This window comes from Protopterus annectens, chromosome 12.part0 (assembly GCF_019279795.1).
Source record: "Protopterus annectens isolate FY-2018-M chromosome 12.part0, PAN1.0, whole genome shotgun sequence".
NCBI classification, from domain to species: Eukaryota; Metazoa; Chordata; order Ceratodontiformes; family Protopteridae; genus Protopterus; species Protopterus annectens.
Genome location: NC_056746.1, coordinates 271849988 through 271877986, shown reverse-complemented (window position 1 = coordinate 271877986; position 27999 = coordinate 271849988). Strand labels below are relative to the sequence as shown.

At 42.3% G+C, this 27999-nt stretch overlaps 1 protein-coding gene across 1 annotated transcript in view; it reads right to left on the bottom strand.

Annotated features, from left to right (window-relative positions):
* Nucleotides 1-27999, bottom strand: part of LOC122816501 (coronin-7-like) — a 3324782-nt gene that overhangs the window by 3082440 nt on the left and 214343 nt on the right. The window contains exon 2 of the mRNA XM_044089332.1: nucleotides 2623-2719. Within this exon, the coding sequence (XP_043945267.1) occupies nucleotides 2623-2719 (97 nt within the window). The remainder of the gene's footprint in view (nucleotides 1-2622; nucleotides 2720-27999) is intronic.

Sequence of the window (27999 nt, the reverse complement as noted above, 5' to 3'; positions counted from 1 at the left end):
GAAGCAGTTATTAGGCTTTCTGGTGATCAGCAGTCTCCAGGAAATTATGTTCTTATGCTCCTTCTGTTATCAACAGCAAAACAGAAGCACTAATCCCAAGATGATTACCAAGAGGCAGAATGTGGGCTCTCCGGTAATTGTAGGTCTTGGACTTATTAGAATACTTTCTGCTGCTTTATAAATATAATATTCTGTCATTGTTATTCTCCTTGGGGACCTGCATTCAAAATCCTATTCTCTCCTCATCTCCCAAACTTCACTAGTTTTGTCATCATCACTTTACACTTTGAGATATAACCTTCTGCTTATGTTACATAAGTTACCTTAACCGTGCAGCTCTAAAGTATCCGTTCATATCAGGCAGGCTTAAGTCACCATGTTTTATAGACCAAAATCACATATCCTACTTAACTCGTACCCTCTTCCCTTCCAAAACAAAATCCTTCAACTCCTTATTAATTATGGTCCACAACTTTTCCTCTGGTAGATAAAAATATGCCTGACTTGTGTACAAAACAAAAGGAAAAAGATACATTTTCACTGCTTGCATCTTACTCTTCATATCCAGGATCAAGGTCTACCAGACACTCAGTTTTTGTACTATCTTTTGTTAAGTCTCCTTCCATATATCCTTATGTGTGATAACAGAAACCTTTTTAATCCATACTCCTAAACAATTCATCTTATCATATCCCCATAGATATGGGTACTGCTGACCCAATTCACATGTGGGGACACAGTTTACCATATAACCTTTTTTTCTTTATTTTTTAAATCACCATGTTCTTTATATTCTGAAAAAAAAAATATGAAGCAGTCTCAAAATATCCCACAGTAGTGAAATGTCCTTTTTTAGATTTATCACAGACATGTTTATTTGGGAATAAAACTAACTTTTGAGTACCATACCAGTGATATCTTGTGAGTCCCTTATTTTCTTTGTCACTGGCTCTAAGTATAAATCAAACAAGAAGGAGGGAAGAGGACACCCCTGAGTGATTCCTCTGTTCAAACACTACTTTTGGAGAGAAACCCTCCCACTTTAATTACTGCTTCTGACTCTTCATAGACCTTCCTAATTAACTCTAATGTTCTGCCACGAAATGCAAAGGCTACCACTGCCTTATTCATAAAATTCCATCTGGCTCTTCATCACAACCCACCAACAATACCAGCATTTTTATACGCTCTGTATCCCTCTGGATTATCAGCATTACTCTAATATTATCACGTTTGTCTCGCCTTTACAAAACCACATTGATCTATTATCTATCAATTTTGGCAACAGCTTTTCCATTCTTTCAGCTAGCACAGAGATAACCACTATATAATCATGGTTTAAAATTTAAATTAGTCTACATAAAGTAGAGTCTGAAGGGTTTTTACTCTTTTTGGGTAATACAGCCACCTCTGATTTCTTCCAAGATGCCGATATTATCCTTCCTTTTAAAATACTGTGAAACAAAACTTTCCAGATCTTTATTACTTTCTTCCCTACTCCCGTTCAGATTTACACAGGAATGTCATCTGTTCCTTTAGACTTCCCTGCTGATGGATAAATACATCACCATTTTCTCTTCCCTCCCTATCTTAGATATTAATTCTTGAGCCTCGTCTTCTTTAACCTTGGCACAGATAAAGCCGCCATAAATATTGCCATTTGGTTTTTTTTTCTAGGTTTCTCCAATCCTCGGCTTTACAAAGAAATGCATATTTTTTCTAGAATATCTCTAATACTTCTACAGGATATTCTGGTTTGTTTTCCTGTCATAGGCTCTATAAGTTTGGCAAGAACTCAATTTTCTGTTGCCTAAGTAATCCTGAGAGTTTTTTGAGCTCTGTGGTGATCAGAATTAACTGCTTAATGGCAACCTTTCTAAACTCAAGCACATTATCCAATTATTATACCTTATTTTCTCTTTAGCACTCGGCAGTTTCTCCTTCCTTTGTTCTGTACTTCCTCTGCATTACCAGACACTGACAACCTCTGTAAATAATCCCTATTGCATCTTTTCCATATTATTTTTGTCCTTATTTCTGCTTTTAAACTTTATTTTCAATTTATCCCATCCTCTATCTAACCATTGTGAAGAAATGGCCATCTTCTCTAAGAACCCAAATCATTTCCAGTACACGTTCCTTAAATTCCTCTGTTTTGACAAGTAAACGGAAAGTATCAGTATCTGATTTTTACTTCATTCAGCATGACCGTACTTTCTTGCCGCCTGGCGGGTTAATCTGGTATGCAGTTGCTGCTTCAGACTTTGCGTGTTAATAAAAGCACTCAAGACTTAAATTTAACATTTTTTTTAATCCCCAATCCAATTTAACTTGCAGCAAACACAACTATAACTTCTTGAGGACAAGGGGATAATGGATGGAGAAAAAAACGTGTGGATACCTAGTAAGAAGGAAGACAGTAGACGATTGAAGGGATATAGTGCTAGTTGCGATCACACTTATTCACTCACAAGGCAACTGGTTAGAAGATGCAGAGATAAGACAGAAAAATTCTTAGCAGCCCAAAATGAACACCACAGCAGGCCTGCACAACAGTGATGTATGATGTTGTACAAAAGGTTGCACTCATTACACACACAGCTAAGAAGCAGATGATTTTACCTGTACAGTCAGTACTGAAGGCAATCCGATGGTAGCTAGATTTGATGAGATTCCCATAGGAAACAGCAGATCCAGCTCGGATATCACCAATCCAATTCTACGGTAAGAAAAAAAAAACATTTTAAATGCATTATCTGTGCTAAAAATATAAAATAATAAGCAAGGCACTCTGAACTACTTGAAGACTAGAAGTAGGTCACATGAGGAAAACTGGCAAATCAAGTGAAAATAGATCAGCAGCAAAATACATAATCAACAAAACATCCTTACTGAGTCAGTTTAAGCAGAAATGAATAAATTATTTGAAAAAGTTTAGAACAAGAATATTAACTGCATACAGATATTCATCCACATTTATATTCTAAAAATGTCACCAACTAACTTTATAGGCAATGCAGATAATAAAATTCAATAGCTTGAAAATCTACCAGTGCAATAAATGAGAGTAAAACATTATGAAAAGAAGTTCAGTTGTACAGAACATGAAATGGGATGAAGTAATGGCCAGACAGAAAGTTTATTTTTATTTAACATTTGTTTACTGGAAAAGTCCGACTTGGAAAGTACAGTTGTGTACACTTACCATAAATGTAGATGTTCAAGTGTATTTACTGTTGCAGTCATGACATTTGGGATGTCCCTGCCAGGGTAGCCCTCCGCCGGCACAAATACCAGAGGCTTAGTATTTCTGCGTCGGTTGCTGCTGCTTCAGGACTGACGTCAGGTTATCAGTAGTATAAAGTAAGGCAGCCGACGGCATTACATTAATTTTTCTTGCCCTGCCCTGTCAGGGGCCCCCAATTAGGAGGCCAGGTTCTGGTGGGAACCCCACCAGTAGAAAGTAAATACCAGTATGTTCCTTGTAAGGAAAGAGAAGGGGGGATGGTCAGAGGGAAACCAGGATTGCAACAGTGAATACACTAACATCTACATTTAAGTTAAGTGTATACGACTACTCTGTTCTTCGTGTTTCAGTGTTGCAGTCATCACATTTGGGTTGATTCCCAAAGCTGAGGAAATGGGTGGAGGCAGTCAAGAAATTAGGGGCTGGCTAGGATGCCCTGTAAGACGGCAGAGGCAAACCCTGCCCTGAATTTGGAGAAGAAAGGCAGGTGGTAATGTTTGGTAAAGGTGTAAACAGATGTCCAGGTGGCAGCCTCCAGGACGTCCCAGGTGGGAACTCCTCTGAGGAAAGCTGCAGAGGTGGAGGCTGCTCTGGTGGAGTGTGTCCTGACCCCTTGGGGGGAGGCTTACCATGCTGTTTGTAGCAAAAATGGATGCAATGTGCTATCCATTTGGAACTCCTCTGAGGAAAGCTGCAGAGGTGGAGGCTGCTCTGGTGGAGTGTGTCCTGACCCCTTGGGGGGAGGCTTACCATGCTGTTTGTAGCAAAAATGGATGCAATGTGCTATCCATTTGGAAATGGTTTCCTTGGAGATGGCTTTGCCTTCTGCCCCTGTAGCAAAGCTAACCAACAATTGATTAGACTTTTTGAAGGATTTAGTCCTGTCCAGACAGAATCTGAGCTGTTTGTGCACATCTAGAGAGTGCAAAATCCTTTCCCTCTTGTTCTGGGATTAGCAAAGAAGGTGAGCAAATGAATGCATTGGTTGAAAGCCACACTGGACACCACCTTGGGCATGAAGGATGGGTTAGTTCTGAGGGATACTCTGTCAGCATGGAAGATGATGAAGGGTTCCACAGCCATGAGCACTTGCAGCTCAGAGAATCTTCTGGCTGAAGTGATAGCCAGAAGAAATGCTGTCTTCCAGGAGAGAAATTTTAGCTCTGCAGGAGAAGCTGGTTCAAAAGGGGGCAGGGTGAGCTTTTCCAATGCAAAGTTAAGATCCCAAGCTGGGGTTGGTGCCCTTCTGGGTGGCCTCAGGTTACTAGCTCCTCTAAGGAGCTGTTTGATCAAAGGGTGTGTGAAAAGGGGCTGATCAGTGTAGAAATGAACAGAAATAGCAGAGGCCCGAATTTATATAGAGGAGAATGAGAGGCCACTGGGTAGTAGGTCAACTAAGTATTCCAGAATGAGAGGGAGGGAGGATTGTGCCATATTATCTCCCTTAGCCTGGATCCAGGTGCAGAACCTTTTCCATTTGTTAGCATAAGACTTTCTAGTGCTACGGCATCTGGCCTCATGGATAACCTCTACAACCCGTTTACTGAGGTTGGCAGATTGATCCAGGGTTAGGGAATAAGCCAAACTGCCAAATTGAGTGTCTGCAATTGGGGATGCATGAATTTCCCTTCCCCTCTGGGTCAGGAGGTTTGGAATCTGGGGGAAGATACCGTGGTGGCAGTGGGGACAGGCTGTGCAGCAAGGGGTACCAGTGCTGGCGAGGCAAATCTGGAGCTATAAGAATTGTCCTCAGTTTTTCCTCCTTTATTTTGAGCAGTACCCTGGGGTTGAGAGGTAGTGGAGGAAAGGCACAGACCAATAGACTGACCCAGGGAAAGGACAGGGCATCCATTTTCCAAGCCATGCAGTGATGCTCCCTGGTGCAGAATTTACTGAGCTGATGGTTGGTCAGGGAGGCAAACAGGCCGACCTTCAAGATGCCTCATTTCTGAGTTATTAGGGTGAAGGTTCTTCTGTTGAGCTGCACTCGCATGGGTCCAGGAGATTTCTGCTTAATTGGTCTGCCAGAGAGTTGAGAGAGCCTGGTAGGAATTGTGCTAACAGGTGCAGTTGCATGGCAGAGGCCATTTGCCAAAGGGTAATGATCAGCCTGCACAGAGGGTAGGAGTGAGTCCCTCCCCTGCTTGTTGATATAGCACATCAGAGTGGTGCTTGTCTGTTTTGATCAGGAGAGACCCCAGTGAGAGAAGGGTTTTGAAAGCTATCAAGGTGTGCTGGACAGCCATCACTTTTTGATGTACAGAGGGATTTGCTGTGGGCTCCATTGGCCCTGTATGCACGTGCTGTCCAGATGTACACCCCAAGCATAGTCTGATGCATCTGTAGTGAGGGTCTGGGCGGTGGGGGGTGGTGAGAAAGGCAGTCCCTTGTTGTGGGAGTATGCTGTTAGCCACCAAAGACATTTCTTTTCTGAGGTAAGGAATTATAGTTATAAGAGCTTCCAGGTCTTGACAGTGCTAACACCAAAGGCTTTTTAGGTACCACTGAAGTTTCCTCATATGCAGTCTGACATATGGAATGAATAGTATGCAAGATGCCATGAACCCAGAGCTTGCAGGATCTTCCTTGCAGATAACTGAGGCCTAGTGGCTAGTTGAGAGATGTAGGTGGTCAGGAAAATGTGTTTTTCTGGTGTAAGGAATGCCATCTGGGATGGTGTGTACAGGCTTTCTCCCAGGAGGATAATCCCTTGGGTGGGCACCTGTTTGGATTTCTTTTCATTGACTGTGTACCCTAGGGAGGTTAGTAAGGTCTTTACAAAGGCCAGGTGCTTGAGCAGCTTTTCCTGGCTGTCTGCCTGAATAAGACAGACAGTCGTTTAAATATGGGTAAATCTGGATATTTCTTTGTCTCCAAAAAGCAATGGCCAGAACCAGACATTTTGTGAAAACTCTGGGAGCAGTAGATAAGCCAAAGGGAAGCATAGAGAAATAAGTGTTGAGATCCTGCCCTGAAACAGAGATATTTCCCACAGGATTCCCGGATAGGAATGTGGAGGTAGGCCTCTTTTAGATCTAGGGTGGCTAGCCAAGCATTCTTGGACAGCATGGGTAGCAGCTGCTGGAGGGTGAGCATTTTGAATTCTGGGATCACCAGGAAGGTGTTTAGAATGGATAGATCAAGGATGGGGCGCCAGGTGCCCTCTTTTCTGGGTACCAGAAAAAGTCTGGAGTAGAAACTTTGGCCTATCTGTTCTGCAGGAACGTGCTCTACTGCCCTCATAGAGAGCAGAGAATTGATTTGCTTTTGAGCCTCTGCTCACTGGTTTGGAAGTAGATCTGGGAATGCTTTTGTGGTTGCAAGGGTGTGGAAGGAAACTTCGTATACCTGAGACACTATGTTCCGAACCCAGCGGTCATTGGTAATGGTGGCCCAGGTGCTTGAGTGAAAGGAGAGTTTTTTTCCTAGGGGTAAGTGAAGGTGGACCACACGGAGGGGGTGGGAGAGGCGAGTCATTGTGAGTTCTTACCATAAGAGGGTGGCTTAGAACTCCCTGGTTTTGAAGTGAAGGTAGTCCACTGCTCAAATCTCTGCATTCCCTGTGGCTGCTGTCTGGGGGTCTGGTTCCCTGAGGCCTAGGCTGGACTGGCTTAGTGGGAGCAGAAAAGGACCAGTGTTTGGTGGGACAATGCCTGCTGAATCTGGGTGGCAGGACCTGTAAGAAATCCTTAACTGTTTGCATAGAGTTTGCTTTTTCTTCCATCTTTTTTAAGACCTCTTCTGCCTTAGTGCCAAATAAGTTGTCTTTGTGCAAGGAAGCATCCAACAATTTAGTTTTGACATGGTCTGGCAGGGGCTGTTCCTTAAGCCATGCATGCCTTTTGATGACAGATCCAGTTACTGCTGCCCCCCTAAGAAGCTTCTAGGATGTCAAAACCTCAGTGCAAGGTGTGTTTGGTAACTTGGCTTGCAGAATGCATCAACTCTTGCAATTTTTAGATTCTGAAATTTTAGCATATGGAACTGACAATTTAGTGCCCTGATAGCAAGAGTAGCTGAGGTGTACACTTTTTTACCCCATCTGTCTAGTGCTCGGGAATCCCTATCTGAGGGGGTGTGATTCTTAGCAGAGGTTGCTTTAATCCCTTTAGGCCCTTGAGAAATTACCTCAGAGTCAGCAGTAGGATTTTTAAAAAGAAATTTGTGCGAGTCAGGGACTCTATAGTACCAGTCTGGTTTTCTGGGTGCAGGAAGGAGGTGCAGAAGCAGAGCTGGATTCCAGGAAAACATCCTCCACAACATCCGGGACTGGTTGAATGTCCAAGGATCTGTGCTGTGGAAGATCTAGGAATTCCTCGAGTCTCTTTTTAGACTGAGGGTAGTCTTGACTCTCCTATTGGAAATGCTCCTTTAAGGTATGTATGGTTTCCCCAAAGGAAAAATCCTCTGGGGGAGAGGCTGAAGGGGTGAAATCCTCTGCATCAGAATCCTCATAAGTAGAGAGGGGATGCATGTCTTCATATTCAGAAGAATCAGAGTCATCTGACTCTTGTTTGGACAAAACTACAGGGAACAGATCCCTTTTCCTTTTAAAGGGGGTAGCTTGGCTTCCCCTGATCAACATGATGAGGTCTTCTGCCATTTTAAGCATTTGAGACTGAGGCAAGTGCCTGAGATTGTGTCGTCAGTTTCTTGGGTGTGGTTCATACCCTTGGCCTAAGAAACTCTTGTCATTTTAGAAAGAACAGTAGTCACGAAAGAAGACTTTGGTTTGTCGAGAATCAGTATAGTGCGAAGGGCTTCCTCGAAGCCGGTGCCTGCTCAGCGGCTCAGGGCCCATCCAAGGTAGAGAAGACTGCAGGATCCTTAGTTGAAGAAGAGTTTTGCGGCATACTGGACTCTGAAAAGGGTCTCAGTAGCGGCCAGCGAATCAACTGAAGCGGGCATCAGGGCAAAATCATCTCACCGATTACTGGAGGACTGACTACTAACTTAACGGAAGCGTTGTCCATAGGTTTGGACCCGCGCGGTCCATCTCTTCTCTTTATCTTTACGTTTTTTCAGAAGATCTGCTGTTGGATGGCTTACCGAAGCCATATCGGAATTCGACAACTGCAAACGAAAATATCTGGCCACAATAAGGGCCCGACGATGGATGGTTCTGGCGTTGAACAAAACGCAGAAGCGACAATGGGAGACATCGTGGTCTGGGCCTAAACAAGTGATGCAGTAAGAGTGGAAGCTTCGGTGTGGTATTTGCTTTCCACAGGCGAGACAGGTGCAGAACCTTTTCCATTTATCTGCACAAGACCTTCTGATGCCAGGACACCTGGCTTCACAGATAACATCCAGAACCTGTTTACTGAGGATGGCAGATTGGTTCGGGGTTAGGAAATAAGCCAAGCTGCCAAACTGAGTGTCTGCAATTGGGGATGCATGAATTCCCCTTCCCTCTGGGTCAGGAGGTTTGGAATTTGAGGACGATGCCATGGAGGGCAGTGAGGACAGGCTGTGCAGCAAGGGGTACCAGTGTTGTCAGAGACCGTCTGGAGCTATAAGAATGGTCCTTGGTTTTTCCTCACTTATTTTGAGCATTACTCTGAGGATGAGAGGAAGGGGAGAAAAGGCATACACCGAGAGAATGACCCAGGGGAAGGACAGAGCATCCACTTTCCAAGCCATGCAGTGATGCGCCCTGGTGCAGAATTTGCTGAGCTGATGGTTGGTGTGGGAGGCAAATAGGTAGACATTCGGGGTTCCCCATTTCTGAGATATTAGGGTGAAGGTACTTCTGTTGAGCTGCCACTCATGTGGGTCCAGAAGATTTCTGCTCAATTGGTCTGCCAGGGACTTGAGAGAGCCTGGCAGGAATTGTGCTAACAGGTGCAGTTGCATGGAAGAGGCTGTGAGCCAAAGGGTCATGGCCAGCCTGCATAGAGGGTAGGAGCGAGTCCCTCCCTGCATGTTGATGTACTACATCATAGTGGTAGTCTGTTTTGATCAGGAAAACCCCTGGAGAGAGAAGGGTTTTGAAAGCTATCAAGGTGTGCTGCACAGCCATCATCTCTTTTTGACTGATGTGCAGGTGGATTTGCTGTGGGCTCCATTGGCCCTATATGCATCTGCTGTCCAGCTGTGCACCCCAAGCATAGTCTGATGTGTCTGTGGTGAGGGTCTGGGTGGTGGGGGGGCAGTCCTTTGTTGTGGGAGCATGCTGTTGCCCACCAAAGAAATTCCTTTCTGAGGCAAGGAATAATTGGTAGAAGAGTTTCCAGATCTTGAGAGTGTTGACACCAAAGGGTCTTTAGGTACCATTGAAGTTTCCTCATACGCACTCTGGTATAAGGAATGAGTAGTATGCAAGGATGCCATGAACCCCAGAGCTTGCAGGATCTTCCTTGCAAACAGCTGGGGCCTGGTGGCCAGTTGAGAGAAGTAGGCAGTCAGGAAAATTTGTTTCTCTGGTGTAAGGTATGCCATCTGGGATGGTGTGTCCAGACTTGCTCCTGGGAAGATTATCCTTTGGTTGGGCACCTGTTTGGATTTCTTTTCATTGATTTTGTACCACAGGGAGGTTAGTATGGTCTTTACAAAGGTCAGGTGCTTGAACAGCTTTTCCTGGCTGTCTGCCTGAATAAGAAAGCTGTCTAAGTATGGGTAAATCTGAATACTTCTTTGTCTGCAAACGGCAATGGCCGGAGCCAGACATTTTGTGAAAACTCTGGGAGTAGTAGATAAGCCAAAGGGAAATGCAGAGAAATGAAAGTGTTGAGATCCTGCCCTGAAGCAGAGATATCTGCTGCATGATTCTCTGATAGGAATGTGGAGGTAGGCCTCTTTTAGATCTAGGGTGGCCAGCCAAGCGTCCTTGGAGAGCATGGGTAGCAGCTGCTGGAGGGTGAGCATTTTGAATTTTGGGATCACCAGGAAGGTGTTTAGAATGGGTAGATCGAGGATGGGGCACCAGGTGCCCTCTTTTCTGGGGACCATAAACAGTCTGGAGTAGAAGCCTTGGCCTAGTTGTTCTACAGGAATGTGTTCTACTGCCCTCGTAGAGAGCAGGGGATTGATTTGCTTTTCAGCCTCTGCCCATTAATTGGGTGGTAGATCTGGGAACCCTTTTGGGGTTGGGAAGGGTGTGGGAGGAGAATTTGTAACCCTGAGACACAATGTCCAGAACAAAGTGGTCTTTGGTAATGGGGGCACAAGTGCTTGAGTGAAAGGAGAGTTTTCCTCCTAGAGGAAAGTGAAGATGGGCAGAGGGGAGGTCAGGAGGAGGTTAGTCATTGTGAGCTCTTACCATAAGGGGGTGGCTTAGAACAAACTGGTTTTGAAGTTGAGGTAGTCCACTGCTTAAATCTCTGCATTCCCTGGGGCTGCTGTCTGAGGGGGGGGCTCTATTTCCAGGGGGCCTAGGCTGGGCCAGTTTACTCAAAGCAGGAAATTACCAGTGCTTGGAGGGGCAATGCCTGCTGAACCTAGGGGGCTGGACCTGTAAGAAACCTTTAACTGTTTGCATAGATTTTGCTTTTTCTTCCATATTTTTAACCCTTTTTCTGCCTTAGTGCCAAATAAGTTATCTTTGTGCAAGGGGGGCAGCCAACAATTTAGATTTGACATGGTCAGGCAGGGGTTGCTCCTTAAGCCATGCATGTCTTCTAATGACAGATCCAGTGACTGCTGCCCTGCAGGAAGCTTCTAGGGTTTCAAAACCACAGAGCAAAATGTGTTTAGTTACTTGACTTCCAGAATGCATGAAGTCTTGTAAATTTTTAGATTCTGCCCAAGCAGGAAAGGAAGATATTTTTTGTTTAAGAAGTTCCAAGGTACGTTGCTGATATTTCAGCATATGGAACTGACAATTTAGTGCCCTGACAGCATGAGTAGTTGAGGTGTATACTTTTTTACCCCATCTGTCAAATGCTCGGGAATCCCTGTCTGAAGGGGTGAGATTCTTAGCAGAGGTTGCTTTAATCCCTTTTGGCCCTTGAGAAATGACCTCAGGGTCAGCTGTTGGATTTTTAAAAAGATATTTGTGCAAGTCAGGGACTCTTAACACCTGTCTGGATTTCTGAGAGCAGGAGGTAGAGCGTCAGGAATCAAGCTGGATTCAAGGAAAACATCATCCACAACATCCAGAACTGGGGGGATGGCCAAGGGTTTGTGTTAAGGAAGATCTAGGAATTCCCAGAGTCTCTTTTTGGACTGAGGGTAGTCCTGACTCCCCCATTGGAAATGGTCCCTTAAAGTATGCAGGGCTTCCCCACAGGAAAAATCCTCCAGGGCAGAGGCTGAAGGGATGGTGTCCTCTGCATCAGAATCCTCATAAGTGGAGAGAGGTTGCATGTCTTCATAGTCAGTTGCATCAGATTCATCTGACTCTTGTTCAGACAAAACTACAGGGGACAGATCTCTCTTCCTTTTTGAGGGGGTAGCTTGGCTTCCCCTGATCAGCATAAGGTCTTCCACCATTTTAAGCATTTGAGATGGAGGCAAGGTAGCAGGCGCCTGAGAGTTGGTCGGTTTCTTGGGTGTGGTTCGAACCCTGGGCCTAAGAAACTCAGTTTTTGAAAGAACAGTAGTCACGAAAGGAAGACAACCGTTTGTGTCGAGATTCAGTAGTGCGAAGGACTTCCTCGGAAGCCAGTGCCTGCTCAGCAGCTCTTGACCCATCCAAGGTAGACAACCGCAGGATCCTTAAATCAAAGAGTTTTGCAGCATACCCGACTCCGAAAGGGTCTCGGTAGTGGCCAAGAATCAACTGAAGCAGGCATCAGGGCAAAAGCGCCTCCCTGAGTACTGGAGGACAGACTACTAGCTTAACGGAAGCTTCGTCAGTAGGTTTGGACCTGTGTGGTCCGTCTCTTCTCTTTATCTTTACGTTTTTTTCATAAGATCTGCTGTTGGATGGCTTACGAAAACCATGTCGGAATTAGAGGACTGGAAAAGAAAACATCTGGCTACAATAAGGGCCCGACGATGGATAGCTCTGGCGTTGAACAAAGCGCAGAAGTAACAATGGGGGACATCGTGGTCTAGGCCTAAACAAGTTATGCAGCAAGAGTGGAAGCCTCGATGTGGTATTTGCTTTCCACAGGCGAGACAGTTATTAACTTTTTCTGACATTGGCTAGTGCAAGAAATAAGGATCCCCAGTTGGGTACTTAGCTTTAGAAAACTTCGGGCTCCACGGCAAGAAAAACTGATGTAATGGCATTGGCTGCCTTACTTTATACTACTGACGACCTGACGTCAGTCCTCCAGCGACAGCAGCAAACACAGAAATACTAAATATCTGGTATTCGGGGCCGGCCAAGAGCTACCCTGGCAGGGATAACCCAAATGTGATGGCTACAACAGTGAAACAAGAAGAACATCTGTATAGTTTGTCAGATGAGGAATTGAAAGCCCAACTACAAGTGGTCAAAACTTTTTCAGATGATATAAGAATGTAATTTGGTTTTGATAAATGTACAAGAGCAACCTTTAAAGCAGGAATACTGCAGCAGCAAGAAAACATCAGTTTGGGACAGGAATGGGATATAAAAGAACTTGAGCAAGAGGGGCTGTACAAATATTTACAAACTGATGAAGGATCGACAATAAAACATGAACAAATGTGAATAAAACTTGGTAAGGAATAGTTTACAAGACTAAAATTAATACCGAAAACAGAGTTAACATCTAGGAACAAAGTCCAAGCTATAAACCAATTTGCTCTTCCTGTCCTAAGTTTTGGAGTGATTGACTGCCCAAAAAGGTGTTGGATCAGACTGGAAAACAAGAAGCATGCTTAATGCTTATCAAATGATTTATAAAAATCAGTGTATACCACGGTTATATGTTCTCCGTTCTGAAGGAGGTCTGGGCCTCCTCAAAAATGATTACATGTATATATCTGCAATCTTAGGACTACATTCATATCTGCTGACCTCACAAGACCCAAACATAGTGAAAGTTTTAAATCATCAAGTCTAAGATGACTTTCCTGCTGAGTTTAGCAGAAGCATATTCGAGCCAAGTGGGAATGGAAATCAAACCAGTAGTTAAAAATCAGGAAGCAACTGAATGTGCCAAAAAAACAAAAGGACTATAAGGTGAAGGACCAGATGAGAAGGCAAGAAATGTGGAACATGCATAAATACATATAGGTCCAAGTATAGAAAACTCTTGGAACAACCTCATGTTGATCAGGATCGAACACAGGAATGGTTAAGGAAAGGTAAAGTAAAACCAAAAGATGAAAGGTTAATATTGGCAGGCCCAAAACAGTGGACTACGTACACTTTTTGGCTTACAAAGTCTATCGAATATGTGGGAGAAACAGGCAAATTTAGGTTTTGTCAAACAGAATTGGAAACACTTGCACATCTTGTTGCTGGTTGTGATATACTAATGGCAGAAGGACTGCATACTGAAAGGCATAATAATGTGACAAGACTGTTGCACTGGGGATTGTGCAAACATTATAATAATGAAGTAGCTGAAAAACACTGGAAACATGAGCCACAAAGCATTATTTTAAATGAAGTTTATATCACATGGGATCAACCATTACCAACAGTTAAAAAAATAAATGAGAATATCAGACATAATAGTCCATGAAAAGAAGACAAAAGTCATAAAATACCAGGATTTGCAGGCAAAAATGAGGGCTATGTGGAAGAAGGATACCCAGACAGTTCCAACAGTAGTAGGAGCAACGGGTCTTATAAAAAATAATTTACAATCGTACTTGGATATGTTACCAATACATGCACCTCCATATGAATTGCAGGAGTCATAACTGAGCACATTGCAGGTAAGTAGCAGAATTCAGTCTTGTAAAACTGAATTCCGTCATGGAAGGAATATCTCCAAGTTTAGCCTTAATAGCCTCCAACATATGCTGCTGATACTTAAGCATGTGAAAAAGAAAATTCACGGATCTAATGGCAAGAGTTGCAGAAGTATAGAAATTTTTACCCCACCTGTCCAAGGCCCTAGATTCCTTATCAGAAGGCACAGGGTTTCTAGCAACAGTAGCCTTAATACCCTTGGGACCTTGAGAAATAATTTCTTGATCAGCAGCAAGGTTTCTAAAAAGGAATTGATGAGATTCAGGAACCCTGTAATATCTATCCGGCTTTCTCGGGGCAGGAGGAACAGAATTAGGAGTTAAAGAATTTTCCATGAAAACATCATCCACAACTTCCAAAACTGGGGGCATAGCCAGAGGCTTATGCGGTGGTAAATCTAAAAATTCCCCAATTCCTTTCTTAAACTGTGGAAAATCCTGACATTCCCATTTAAAATGCTCCCTAAGAGTATTCAAAGTATCCCCAAAGGAAAAATCTTCTGGAGGGGAGGCAGAAGGGATACAGTCCTCAGCATCAGAATCCTCAGAGCCAGAAAAAAGTTGAGCGTTTCCTTCTTCACCAGCAGACATACTGGAAATCTCAGAATCTGAGAGACAAAACATCAGGAGATAATTCCCTAGCCCACTTTGAAGGGGGGGGGGGTGAGAGCCCCTAATCAGGGAAAGAAGATCACCAGACATCTTTACCAACTGGGACTGAGGTACAGGAGGGGAGGCCAATGCCTGCTTGCGAGTAGGTTTGCGGCTGGAAGGTTTACTAGCAATCTGGAGGGACTCTGGGAGGCCTAGCAACTGCAGAAGTCTGAGCTAAGGTAGTCCGTTTGGTTCTGGTCTCATGTCGAAGAGAAGAGGCGCCAGAAGCCGGTGCCTGCAAAGCGGCTCCGGACCCATCTGAGGCGGCGACAGGCGGAGGGTCTGAAGATGAAATAGCAGCCTGCGGCATGGAGGACTCCGTAAAGGTCTCAGGAGAGGCTTGCAGCTGAAAATCTGCGGACTGCAGGGGCTGCGAAAGCACCTCACTGACTACCGCTGTGCTGACTACCAATTTTCAACAGTGCATTGTCAGTAGATTTAATCCTAGGCTTGTCGCAGTCCTTGTCTTTGCGTTTCCTAGGAATATCCAAAATCCAGAGACCAGAAGACGGCATACCGACTAACTTAGGCCAGACTCTGAAATGCTTATACAAAATCTTAGCTCTACAGCGTATGGTAACGTGGGTTAAAGGAAGCACAGAGAATGCAGTTAGGGACGTCGTGCTCAAGGCCCAAACAAGTTATACAATAGGAATGGAAATCACGGTGCGGAATCTGTTTTCCACAGGCAAGACAGTTATCAACTTTATCTGACATTCGTTAAAGCAAGAAAAGAGGATCTCCAACAGGGTACTTATCTGAAGGAGTCTTCAACTTGGTAGTCGGAAAGCGAAACGAAGGTAAATGGCCAATCGGCACTAGTGCAAATTGCATCTGCTTCGGGCTCCGCAGCAAGAAAGACTGAGGAAATGGTGTCAGCCACCTCCCTTTATACCCGACGTACTGACATCAGTTTTACAACCAGCGGCAGCCAACGTCGTATACGAAGGACTCTGGTATTAGGGCCGACTGAGGGCTACCGGATGCTGGATAACCCTATGTGAGGACTGCAACAGTGAAACACTAAGAACATCTGGGCACATTGCAGGTGCTGCAAAGATCACTTTTGGCTAACATCAAAGACTGAAACAATACTAATTTCCAGAACTTTAATCATACTTTGAATTAGGAATGAGGTCCTTTCCCATTATGGTATTAGAAACCCAAACGATTTGCAGAAATTAAGAAAAAAAAACTATTTTAAATGCATTATCTGTGCTAAAAATATAAAATAAGCATGGCACTCAACTACTTGAGGATTATAATTAGCTCACATGAGGAAAACTGGTAAATCAAGTGAAAGTATAACATCAGCAAAATATAACAACAAAACATCCTTACTTAGTCAGTTTAACCACAAATTAATAGATTATTTGAAAAAGAGTTTAGAACGAGAACATTAACTGCATATACAAAAATATTCATACATATTAGTATTCTAAAAATATGTCAGCAACTAACTTAACAGGCAATGCGGATAATAAAATTCTATATCTTAAAATGCACCAGTGCAATAAATAAGAGTAAATCAACATTATGCAAAATCCTTTAACACGTGCAGTACAAAAGATAAATATACTTGTTCAGTGTAATGTGATGGAACAGTTATGCCACTGAAAAAGGGATTTACTTCATGTACACAGTTTTGCATTACTATCACAAAAGGAGGAGTGACAGTAGAATGCATGCTCTTGGCAGTAATCCACCCATGACAAGGAACTTATTTTGTTAATGTCATACAAGGAGCCTTGTACACTCACTACAGTCAGGCTGAGAAGTCAGACAGTACACTTTCTGTATCACGTTTGGTATAACAAAGCAAGCGGGTGAGCAAGAGGAGAGAAAAGACGAGGGTTTTGCCTAGTTACAGGATATTTTAGATTACACCTGAAATATACTAACCTGTTACTCTTAATATTAGCATTCTGTAACAGTGCATGTGGGACAGGCTACTCATTCAGTATTTTCTCATTTCTTGATTGACCAGGTGTGGTGACCTGACAAGGGCACTTGCCTTCATGCATAACCTGGGCACCAGTATACCTGAACTTTTATGAAACTACTGAAGCAATAAAGAGATAGTAATTTATCTTATTGGGAGATGCACATTAAGATGAGACAGCATTTAGCATTTTCTTTTATCAAACAGAAATGTACATTGTAAGACATGTTTCTAAGAGGCAAAAAAGAGATTAGAGGTGGGCAACTTCAATGTCTTACCTAGACAGAAATTTTAAGATTTCGTTAAGGAAAAAGTAAAACAATCCTGACAGCCCTGTGGCTGGGTAATACAAAGGTGATAAGGGGCTTCTCATCTTTCTCGCTGTTACTGGGTAAATTAAAATAAGAGTAAGGACAAAAGGACAGACTGATGTGTGAGGATGCTATTACTGGAAATGGTTAACTACAGAAGAAAGATTTCAAACATTCTAACAGCTGATGTTTTCTTTTTATTTCGTTAGAACATAGGCAAACCTTTATGAGAATCTAAAGTAAGAGACTTGCAACATATATTGTGATCCTTACTATTGCAAATTGCTGCACCTGTTCTGGAGCATCCACCTCCACCACTTTCTGTTCTAGAATCTTGAAGAGATCTGTTGCTAAGGACACTACTGCCTGGACTGGCTAGGTGCCTACTTAATCCTTCTGTATCGGATCTCTCTCTCACACTTTTTCTGTGGAAATCAGTTTGAATTTCCTTTCCTACTACTCGGGTCTGAGTTACATTATTTCAGTAGTTTTGACTGGTACACAGGGTGCAGAGGATTGTGCTTTTTCATCTGTGCCTTCTGACCCACTTGGGGGCCACATCCCACCATGACTACAGCTTGCATTCAGTATTGCAGAGGTGAATAACCGACCACTGTCATCCATGTACAGTCAAAAAAATATTTTGTGCAACAGCTGGATCTTTTCTCTTGTAAAGGAAGGAATGTCGTTGGTTGAACAATTGTCTTAGAAGAAGTGGTAATGTCTAAATGGTGAGGAGTTAATTAGCTGAATGGGTAGCAGCTGTATTTGCCGATTTGGCCTTGAGTTACCATCTCCAGCATTTTGCTGCATCATTTCACTCTCTGTTTTTTTGTAAATAAGATGGGCACATATGCGCTTTTTTAAATAATTTGTGAACTCTAATCTTTTTATGAATGGGAAGCCCCAGAATTTCACCATTCTGTTTTTCCGTTCCTAACTTTAATACTTTGGAGCAGTGTCTCATTCTTTTTTTAATTTTAAGACATTATCAATGTCCACCCATGTGTTCTCTAAACCACTTCACATGACAGGCTGAGCAGATTTCTTGTGCATATAGCTTTGTGAGCTGTAGTGCTCTGATTATTTATGTTGCTGTAGCAAACCTAGCTGTTACAGTAAGGAAATCATGGAGTACTAACTAGCTACGACTACTAACTGCCTACCAGTTTGCAGAGAGTTTAAAGGGTTGTTTTGGGCATTACCATGTGGTAAGCACATATTCACTGTACTGTTCCTGCTTAAAGGCTAATTTGTAGCCCACATCCTACCTGCATTTAATAAACATTCCCTTTGTCTAGGCCACAGCTCTCTCTTCCTCAGTCCCTCCCCCCACTGATACTCCTCCTTTTAAATGACGACCTCTCCTCGGTCACACCACAAATCATTCACTGAGCATGTCTTGTGCTATTCTTTTTTCATCTGCTTGGATTTCTAAATTAACTGTGGATATGTTTGCATAAGTAATCTGTGTAACACAGTATCTCACCGAGAACATCAATCTACCAATCAGACCACTGGAGACATCACTACAGTTATGAACTATGGCCACATCAGTTACAGTTGGAGTACATTTTGGTATAACTGGCATGCCTGTCAGAAGCCTCATGCTTTATATATGTTAAAACAATAAACCTGTTTTGAAAAAAAAAAGAAGCCTCATGCTTTCAAGCATTGCCCATGGAATCACAGTAGCACCTAGCAAGATCATTTTTAGGAAATCAGGCAGGGAGGGAGCTCACACCATCAAAACTAATTTAAATTAAATTAGCGATATACCTCAGCCAGGACCCCAGATAAAGTAGCAGCCACAATAATGCAATAGGGGTTCAAGGAAAGTGTCAGAATGCCATAACACCTTCACTCCACCACAGACAGTTGCACACTTTGATTTTGGGGGTCAGTTACTAACCGTTTACATAAGGCAAAGCACAACACAGCAACCAAAAGTTACAATCTACTGAATTATATATGATTTTATGTATGATTTTTGTTAAAACCCCAAACAATTTTCAGTTTCTTAAAAATCTGTTCATGCTATTCACAAAGAGTCTGTGACAATTGGCATTAGATTCCATGCAATATCAAACAGCTTTCTGCAAAATTAATGAAAATATGGAATTTTATATATTTCACAATCCTCCAAGTAACAGTGGATAATCTTAAATATCCTAGATGGTAGAAATAAGTGATTATGGCTTACAAAATGTTAAAACTACACAAATAATGCAGATCTTAACAGCAGAAGTGCAAATATTACTAACTCTGTAACTAGACATACCTGTTTAATAGATTGATAACCTGATCCTGCAAGGATCCTTCCAGTCATTACTAGTATCACAGGCACAAAATACACAAATGATGACCACTGTGCAACAAACATGAGCAGGCAATTCATGACAGAACAGATGTTACAATAAAAACAATGCTCCAGTTATATAAAAATGAGTTACATTACCATTCAAAATGAAAAATATAGTATAGCTAGTGGTGAAAATATTGTCAATAGCCCAGACTGAAAACAGCCCTACAGGGAGTAACATCAAAGAAAATGAAGTAGCAGACGCTATACATTTCAAACGCTCAGGGTTAGGACATTTTAACAAAAATATAAAAAAAAAATGTCAGAGTGAGAATGGTAAGAAGAACATTAACGTAAGAAAAGACGAATAGCAGAAAATTATTACAAATATTTAACAGGATTATCTGACATAAGTGAAAAGAAACAGGAAAATAGTGGAGCATTAAAGACAAAGCTCTACCAAAGTAGTTAAAGAACTAGCTTAGGTTTAATTTAAAAAACAAAACAAAAACAAAACAGCAGCAAAACAAACATTGCTGGCACTAACTCATACAAAGTGGAGGCAGATGGTCTTCCCACTGTTTGGTCCTCCCGAGTTAGAAGTCAAGAGAAGGAGGTTTGATTAGTGGCACAGCTACTGGAGGGAATAGACCAGGAAAATGGGACAGAGTGGCTGTTACGGCTGATCCTGGGGGGGGGGGGGGGGGGTGAGAGGGCTTTGACTCACCATCTGGCGATGCCTAGAAGGTGTACTCATTGAAATGAGCACAACAAGCACATACTGCCAGTACAGTGCAGATGCATGTGCCAGGGAAGATGTGTGGTAGGACACAGCACTCATCATGGAGGCAGGGCACTCATCATGGAGGCAGGGCAGCAATAGTGGAGCTGAAGGGAGCTGCTGTACAGACCAACTCAGGACATGGGGATTCACTTGATTAGGTACATGTCTCACCTGCTATTCTCTAACTCTCACCACTGATGGCCATGACGAGTAAGCCCAACCAGGCAAGCAGTGGGGTATAGGGTTTCATCCTTGGGGAAAGAAAAATGGGCCCCTGCTCTTATTCTAAAGAAAAGTGCCACAGTGAGATCCCTACCCACCCAAAGCAGGGAAACAGATGACTTGTAGGACTCTTGCCCTGCTTGGAGATGGGCCCAGGTGCATTGTGGGGGGTGGGGAGCCAGAAAGCCTTTCTGCTTGCTAGTATACGTTTCTCCAGTGGAGGAATAAATGGATCAAATTGGTGGTAGGTAGAGGGGTTACTGGCCACATCAACTGGGCAAACAAAATAAAAAGGGATAAAGGATAATAGTTTGTTGCTACTTTTCTTGGAAAATTCCACTGGCAGCAGATATATGAGGGACAAAGAATAATCTACAGCACCTGAAAATACATTACTTGATAATGATTCCCACTTCAGACATACCACATGGTCTGCCAACTGCTAATATTTATAAATTTCAGATGTACCCTAATGCTAGTGTATGTGGCCCTGTTATCCCTCCCTCCTTGCTAGCTCTTTTGTATTTTTTCCTGCACTAACTGTGGTCTCATTTTGGCCAGCATTTGAATGGTTGTTTCAATTGCGGATTAAAATGGAGTAATAACTGTTTTTGCTTTACAAAGACTATTTACTTGCAACACATAAGGGGACAGTGAGAACTTCATACCCCTGTATTCAGGGATTCACTTTGCCCAGAGAGGCCAGGATAAGAGCTGGGAGACTGCAGTATTTTCAGTGCACTGTGACTGTAGTGCTTTGGAATGATAGCTGTGCACATGATGAGGTGGTAATAGATACTTTTGCCAGAAAAGCTGGAGGGAGTTCTCAGTACGTCAGAAGATTGTAGTCTCCGAGGCTGGGACTATGGAGATTTGTATCAACTGCAGGGCTTTGTTGAAAACAAATTGTTTTATCTGTTTCCATAACAAGGTTGGCAATAACTAAATTCATACATCAACAGACGTCCTCACTAACTTATCACTCCTTCGTTAACACCATATGTCTGACCTAGAAAGGCACCTGAGCCTTTCATGGAAGGTGCAAAGTAGCAGCTTACCTATACCCAAAGCATCAGGAACTTCTATGGATGAAATCTGAAACCCAGGGTTACGTGGACATGAGCATGGCCACAGGGTGCTAAACAGTTCCAGTGTCTGTAAAGTTCAGACCCTTCTTATTCTGGGTCAGACCAGAAGACCACAAAGAAATCCTTGTAGACAGCATTACAGTCCACTGCTTGAATAAGGTTTTCTTTGTGAAAAGAAGGAATTATAAGGAAGTGCCTGCTACTCTTAGGATGTCTTTGGTCTACAACAAAAATAAATATTTGACTACCACCTCACTAGCACACAGAGATAAAGCCATGTGTACAACCAAGCTGACCTGGGTTTGATTAGCAGTTCTGTTGCTTGATGGCACACAAGAGAATATCTGTATGCCCATATTAGGGATAGGGGGTTAATCCCAGACGGCTTAAGCCTCAAATCCTGATTGGCCACTGTCAGAAGGTAGGGATGGACACGTGTGGGAGCCTGTGCAGAGCCACCCAAACAGTTGATAAAAGGCTTAGTTGGCCACAAGAAATCACACAAGCAAACTGATAGAGAGGCATAGGAGGTTCCTATAGTAACATAGCTGCCCACATCACCACCCAATGGGAACGGTTTAGGTTTCATACAAATTAGCTCACATTGCCAGGATGCTGGCGAGAGCATCTAACTCCTTGATGTTTGCCTGGATGAAAGCCTCTTTCAGATGGCGCCTACCCTGAAGGATTGGCAGGGAATATCTCACACCCCTAAGGAACAAATGGGCATAAGCCCAATACACGGTGGCTTGATCATCTATAGAACAAGGGGAAAAACACCCAGAAAACAAAATAAACATTTGAACATTCCTAAATGAAACAGATATAAAAACAAAGTATTCAGGCAATTATGGAACTCGGCAAAAGGCTTTACAGAACAAGACTCAAATAGGAGGAAAAAGAAATCAGTGAAAGAACCACACAATATGTAGTGGCTTTTTCAATCCCGTGTACAAAAATGACCACCATAAAGCATAATTTCCTGTGATGACTGGCAACAAAAAGGAAGTGCTTGTTGCGGACCACAGTACAGGGTCATTACTACAGCAGATATTGGGAAGACTGATGCTGCAGGAAGAATTCCATCATTAGCTACCTCAAAGGGATGATGGTTGGCCAAAAAGGGATGAAACAACCTGGAAGCTCAGTTGCACAAGAATTCCAGCAGAGACCAGGCTTCGTGTGGTTACTACTGTGGGAAATACATTTCAGGGTGGTGTCTTACAGCAGGCAGTGAAACAATGATCATAAGAGAATTATAAAACTGTTAAAAAACTTTCTCCACCCTAGATGTTGTAGAGATTTGGGGAACCCGACACTTTCAGAATTGTCCTCATACTGGTGCCTGTAGAAATTTGGAGGATGAGGTCAACGTATTTATATAAAAAAAGGGGCAGAATTAAATAAACCAACTCAGCCAGGAAAAAGGGGGAGTCTAAGAAGACTTGAGCACTTTGTTCTAAAATGCATCTCATTAAATCACATATACAAAATTATAGGTTTCAGCGGTTATTCCCAGTTCCCTTGTTGAAATACTGGTACTCAATGTTGAGTGCCGACGCATCAAAAAAAAAATAATAAAAATAAAAAAAAGATAGTTGCTCTTCTCCTGCATTGTCTAACATCAATCTACTGCTTGGAACTTTGTGTACCCCCAAACTTATACATACCAACTCAGATTGCCATACCTCAGGGAAAACCAAAACAGTGAGTAAAAAGGTCAAACACAAAACACAATAAGTAAAAAAACAAAAGAAAAATCTAGCAAGGATAGACTTACCACTGTGGGATTCCTTAAGCCTCTTGTGTTCGAGGCAACATGGGATATATGCAAATGGGGTCTATATTATAAGAACGAAACTTCATATAAGCGAACGCTCTAATGAGCGAAAATGCCGGACGTCAAGATACATGTTGTGGCATCACAGTACAGTGAAGATTGGAGAATTTGCCCTTTCCTCACTGTAATGCGATCTCGGAGTCAGTATATATATTTTGCGGCGGGGAGCACAGCCCCCCACAATATTGTTTTCGATGTCCGCCATTTTTCACTCATTGAGCTTCCGCTTATATGAACTTTCGTTCATATGATATAGACCCATGCAAATGACCCTTTAAGGACATTAGGTGTTTCAGCTATACGGTAATTCTGAATGTCCATGACTTTTTTCTTTTCAAGTCTATCAATGGACAAATTCAGGCCAATAAAGCCAAACCCCACTAGCTATGGACATGCATGTTCAGCCTTCCTATGGTATCATCGGCACAGCAGAAGTGGATTCCAGTCATGGACATTCAGAATTGCCATATAGCTGAAAGACCTGATGCCCTTAAATGGTCAGTTGCATATATCCCATGTTGCCTCTAACAAAAGACGTTTAAGGAATCCCTCAGTGGAAAGTCTAGCCTTGCTAGATTTTTCTTTTGGTTTATACCTAAAGGAAAAGGAAATATTCCAAGAAATGGCTCTCTCAGACTTGGTATATGCAAGTCCATTTTTTGGCCATTCTCTCTCTGTATTTTACGACTCTCGAGTTATTCCTAGAATCATAATTACAGTTCTTGGAATGGCAATGGTTTAATAGTGAATGTGTGTAATATATACACAAGTCTGACATTGCAATGCCTCAGTGTATGGCCCTAGTCTGAGGGACAATACATTTAGTAGGTGCATGGAAGGCACAGCCCCCACTCTATGTTGAAGGGACCAAAGGGGCTTATCCTCCTGCAAAAATAGTTGTATTCTGCAAGAAAATGTTTCACAATTTCTTGTTCTGCTGCTGCAAATTAATATTTGCACGTTCCTGTTTCACAAAATGTGCATAGGCACTTGTGATAGGCATCATAAATTTATCACATTAGTTATCATTTTTACTCAAAAAAAATCAATATCGCACAGTCGCAGTTTATTTTTCCTTAATGAAATAAACAAATATGAATAAATTAAATCAGCAGTGATGTAAACATTTCCTTCTCTCTAGGAGATCATTAGTGTTAAACAGCTACACATGACAAATGAAATACTAGTACAGAATAAGACGTTGTATACTAGCATATGAAGACAGCTGCACTAAACATTTCATAATAAGAAACACGGTCATAAGCATCACAAAGTAACTGCTTCCAGGACAGGCACCAGACAAACAGCAAGAAGAAAATCTACACAAAATATTTACAGCCATCCCACAATACAGCAATGTGGGATGTATGCAATTGTCCCTTATTAATGATATTTCATTAAACTTAACATTTAGGATGAAATGTGTCCTCATATTTAAGTTTCTTTGTGGAATGAGACTCATGGCATATTTAGTCTGGAATTTAATATTCTTACTCCCCACCTTGCCCAGTTTTCCTCTTCCCCCTTTTCCACACATCCCATGACATCTTGAGTGCCTGCACAACAAATTCACAATCTAGTTGGGTCTACACCATCTGTATTCTGTAGTCCGAAGCCCCATCTTTCCTTCTTCAGGTTGACCTCAGTGTAGATGGTTGATAACTTTGATGTGAATTTTCTTTTCTTGTTCACAGCTGGAACAAGCCAGACAGCTGGCATACAGCTACTATGACAAATCATGACTATGCTGTGCCCCTTCCCAGGGCTCTTACAGATCTTAAAAGACACAAACATGAAGAAAATTTGATTGCCACTCCACACTCCAGGGATATTAGACTGGTATAACCTTATGTTTTACACTTGGGGATCAACTGGGATAGAAGAAAACATAGCCAATACCTTTGCAGCAACTGAAGGCTTGTGTTGGCGATGAGACATCTCCTATCCCACTCACTTTTCCTCTTCCCTTTCTCTACATGTCCCAAGCAGTCTTAAATGCCTGCATGAACTCCCTCTCCATGACCCACTCATGTCTCCCTATCCAGGGATTCACAATTCTGTTAGCAAATTCAGACTAGTTGGTCAACACTGCCTGCACTCTCTGGTCCCAAGCCCCACCCGTCCTTCCTTCCTTCATTTTCAGGGTGACCTCAGTGTAGATAGCTGAGGACTTAAGAGGCAAATTTTCTTTTCTTGTTCACAGATGGAACAATTTAGATAGATGGCAAACCGCTAATATACAAAAACAAAAAAAAAAACAACATGCCACTGCTGTGTCCCTTCCCAGGATACTTGTGGGTATTACTAGATACAATGTGAAGCACAAATGAAGATTTGCTTATGATCTGCTCCAGAAAGCTCTACAAGATTATGGTAACCTTACTTTTTTTAGTTAGGGATCACATGGGATATTAGGAAACATGGCTAGTACCTTTACAGCAGGCTAAAGGCTTATGTGTTGGCGATGAGACACTAGGAATTTGGCAATGGAAAACAAGGAGCCAGTCATCTTAGCTAACACCAAAAGACAAGAAAATGTATGATTACAACTAGTGTTCTCCTGTAAGAAAATGTTGAAAGAATGTACTTTTCCAGGGCATAAGTCTCATGTATATGGTATCCATTTAAGTTGTTGATTGTATTAAGTCAAGAAATGGTTCAGCAACAATTATGCCACATAGTTTGTTAAGAGAGACAGAAGTACACTTGTGACACTGCATTAAAAGTATACAGTAAAGGAAGGTGTGGCGGTATAGAGAACTTTTACTGTCTTTTTTTAATCAGTTTCTCAGGTTTCACACCGGGAGATCCGATGTCAACATTGTACTCGGTCAGCGGCCATCATGGAAGTTCTCATATCTTTTCTGTCCTTCCTATACACCCTATGCCCTGGTGCTTCCACTCCTCACCTTCTCTTGCAGTAGCCCATGTTTCAGTGGTACAAGCAACGTCCACCATCTCCTACCTGCAGTACTGCTTGAGTTCTCGCACCTTTTCTTTCATACTCCTTAGTTTTTTTTTTAATACTACATTTATCCAATGTATACTGAACAAGTACTCATCACACTAGGTAATCCTATATTAATAAACCCTAACCATACAGCCATCCATCCATAACCCCTTTTCCCATTTCGTACACGAGGTCGGAGTGCCACTTCAGCAGTGACAATCATCTTCAGCTAAGGTTTACCCCTTCTGTTTAAGTTTAAATGCATGACTTTGGAGATGAATCTTTATTACCAATTTTAAGCACTGATTCCCCTTCTAGTCAATGGTGAAGCCTCTCCTTGATAAACATTTGGTCCCCGTCTGGACTCTTCCCCTCCCATCAACAAATTGTAAACTCCTGTGCACTTCAATTCTTTCATCCAGTCTTGATATATGTTAAGCCTTTGTCCTAGGAACTCTGCTTAGAATGACTGGCCTCTCTATCTCTCTGATATTGTCTCAGATATCTCCTTAAGCAGGTCACCAGTAACTATGTAAATACTACTGTAAATATCCAGCCAATTTTTTCCTAATTACCTCCTTAGTTACCTTATCCCACAAATAAAGTTTAAGTCCTGATATGGACTTCATTATTTGGCTCCTCTTCTCATAACTCTTAATCCCTTTAAATGACCCAGTTAACAGAAGTCTGTCCCAAAGCAGAATATCAATGGACTAGGGCTAATCAAGTTTGTTGATAACTGAAAACTGGGATTGGTTATCAAATTCCATTCTAATAGTCAAATTCTCAAACTATAGCTAGACCAAAAGTGTTTAGTGGGTTTACCATGGGCTGGATACATGGCAACTAATCAACGGCAGTTTCAGTGAATCGGAATGAACCGGACAAGCACGTGTTGCACAGATGCAAGTGCACTGAATGCAAATGAAGAACTGTTCACTGAACCTATTCCCATCAAACCTGGCACACAATTTATGCTGGAAGGCAAGCTCTTCTGCAACCCCTCCCCCCCCATGTGGGGGTAACCCCCATACCCTTAAACTTGTATACATACCAACTCTGAAGTCACAGAATAGTGCAGAAAGATGCAAACTCCGCTGCTGATGAAAGCAGTTTCAGCAAAGGGATATCTATCTATTTGCATTTGCCGAAATGATGAGCCATGACTTGACAGGAGCCCCTTACTCTCAATTCCAAGAAAGGCAGCATAGTGTCCATTAGCAAATACAGCATCACTATTGGATATATTATAAAGTTCCATTTAAATTGGACTTTGGTAGCTATATCAAAAAGAGACTCTCTTTCGACCACCATCTCTCGTGAGGAAATCCTACTACCTTGCACAATTTATCCTACCTGTTACTCTCTCAAGGTTCAAAGAAGGTTTAGTCCCACTTGATAATGCCTTCGTGGTCACATACCTCATTAAGCACCTTCATCATTTCCTCACCCAAAAGATGTCAGGACAAAGTACTCTTAGCTAATCTGACAGATTAAAATTCATGTTCCTCTACAGGTGATTTCTACTTAGCCTTTCTGATCCAGCAGTCTTTAAACTCTCTCAGATAAATAGAGCCAGTGGTAAAGCAAACATCAGATCTGAAGACGTAAACCTATATTACCACATCAACAGCATCAGAGGGAGCAACAGGTACCCAAACCACAGTATTTTCCTTCCTGGGATATGCTACCCTTACACAGCAAGTACAGTATTTCCATACTATCCTTTAAAACCAGTCTGGATAACTGGATCGCAAATTTTCACCTGTGTAGGGAAAATCTACTTAATATGGGAAGCAATTAATCTCCCATCAGTATAGAGTAATATGGCTGAGATTTGTCTGATTAGCCTCAGGCTTGGT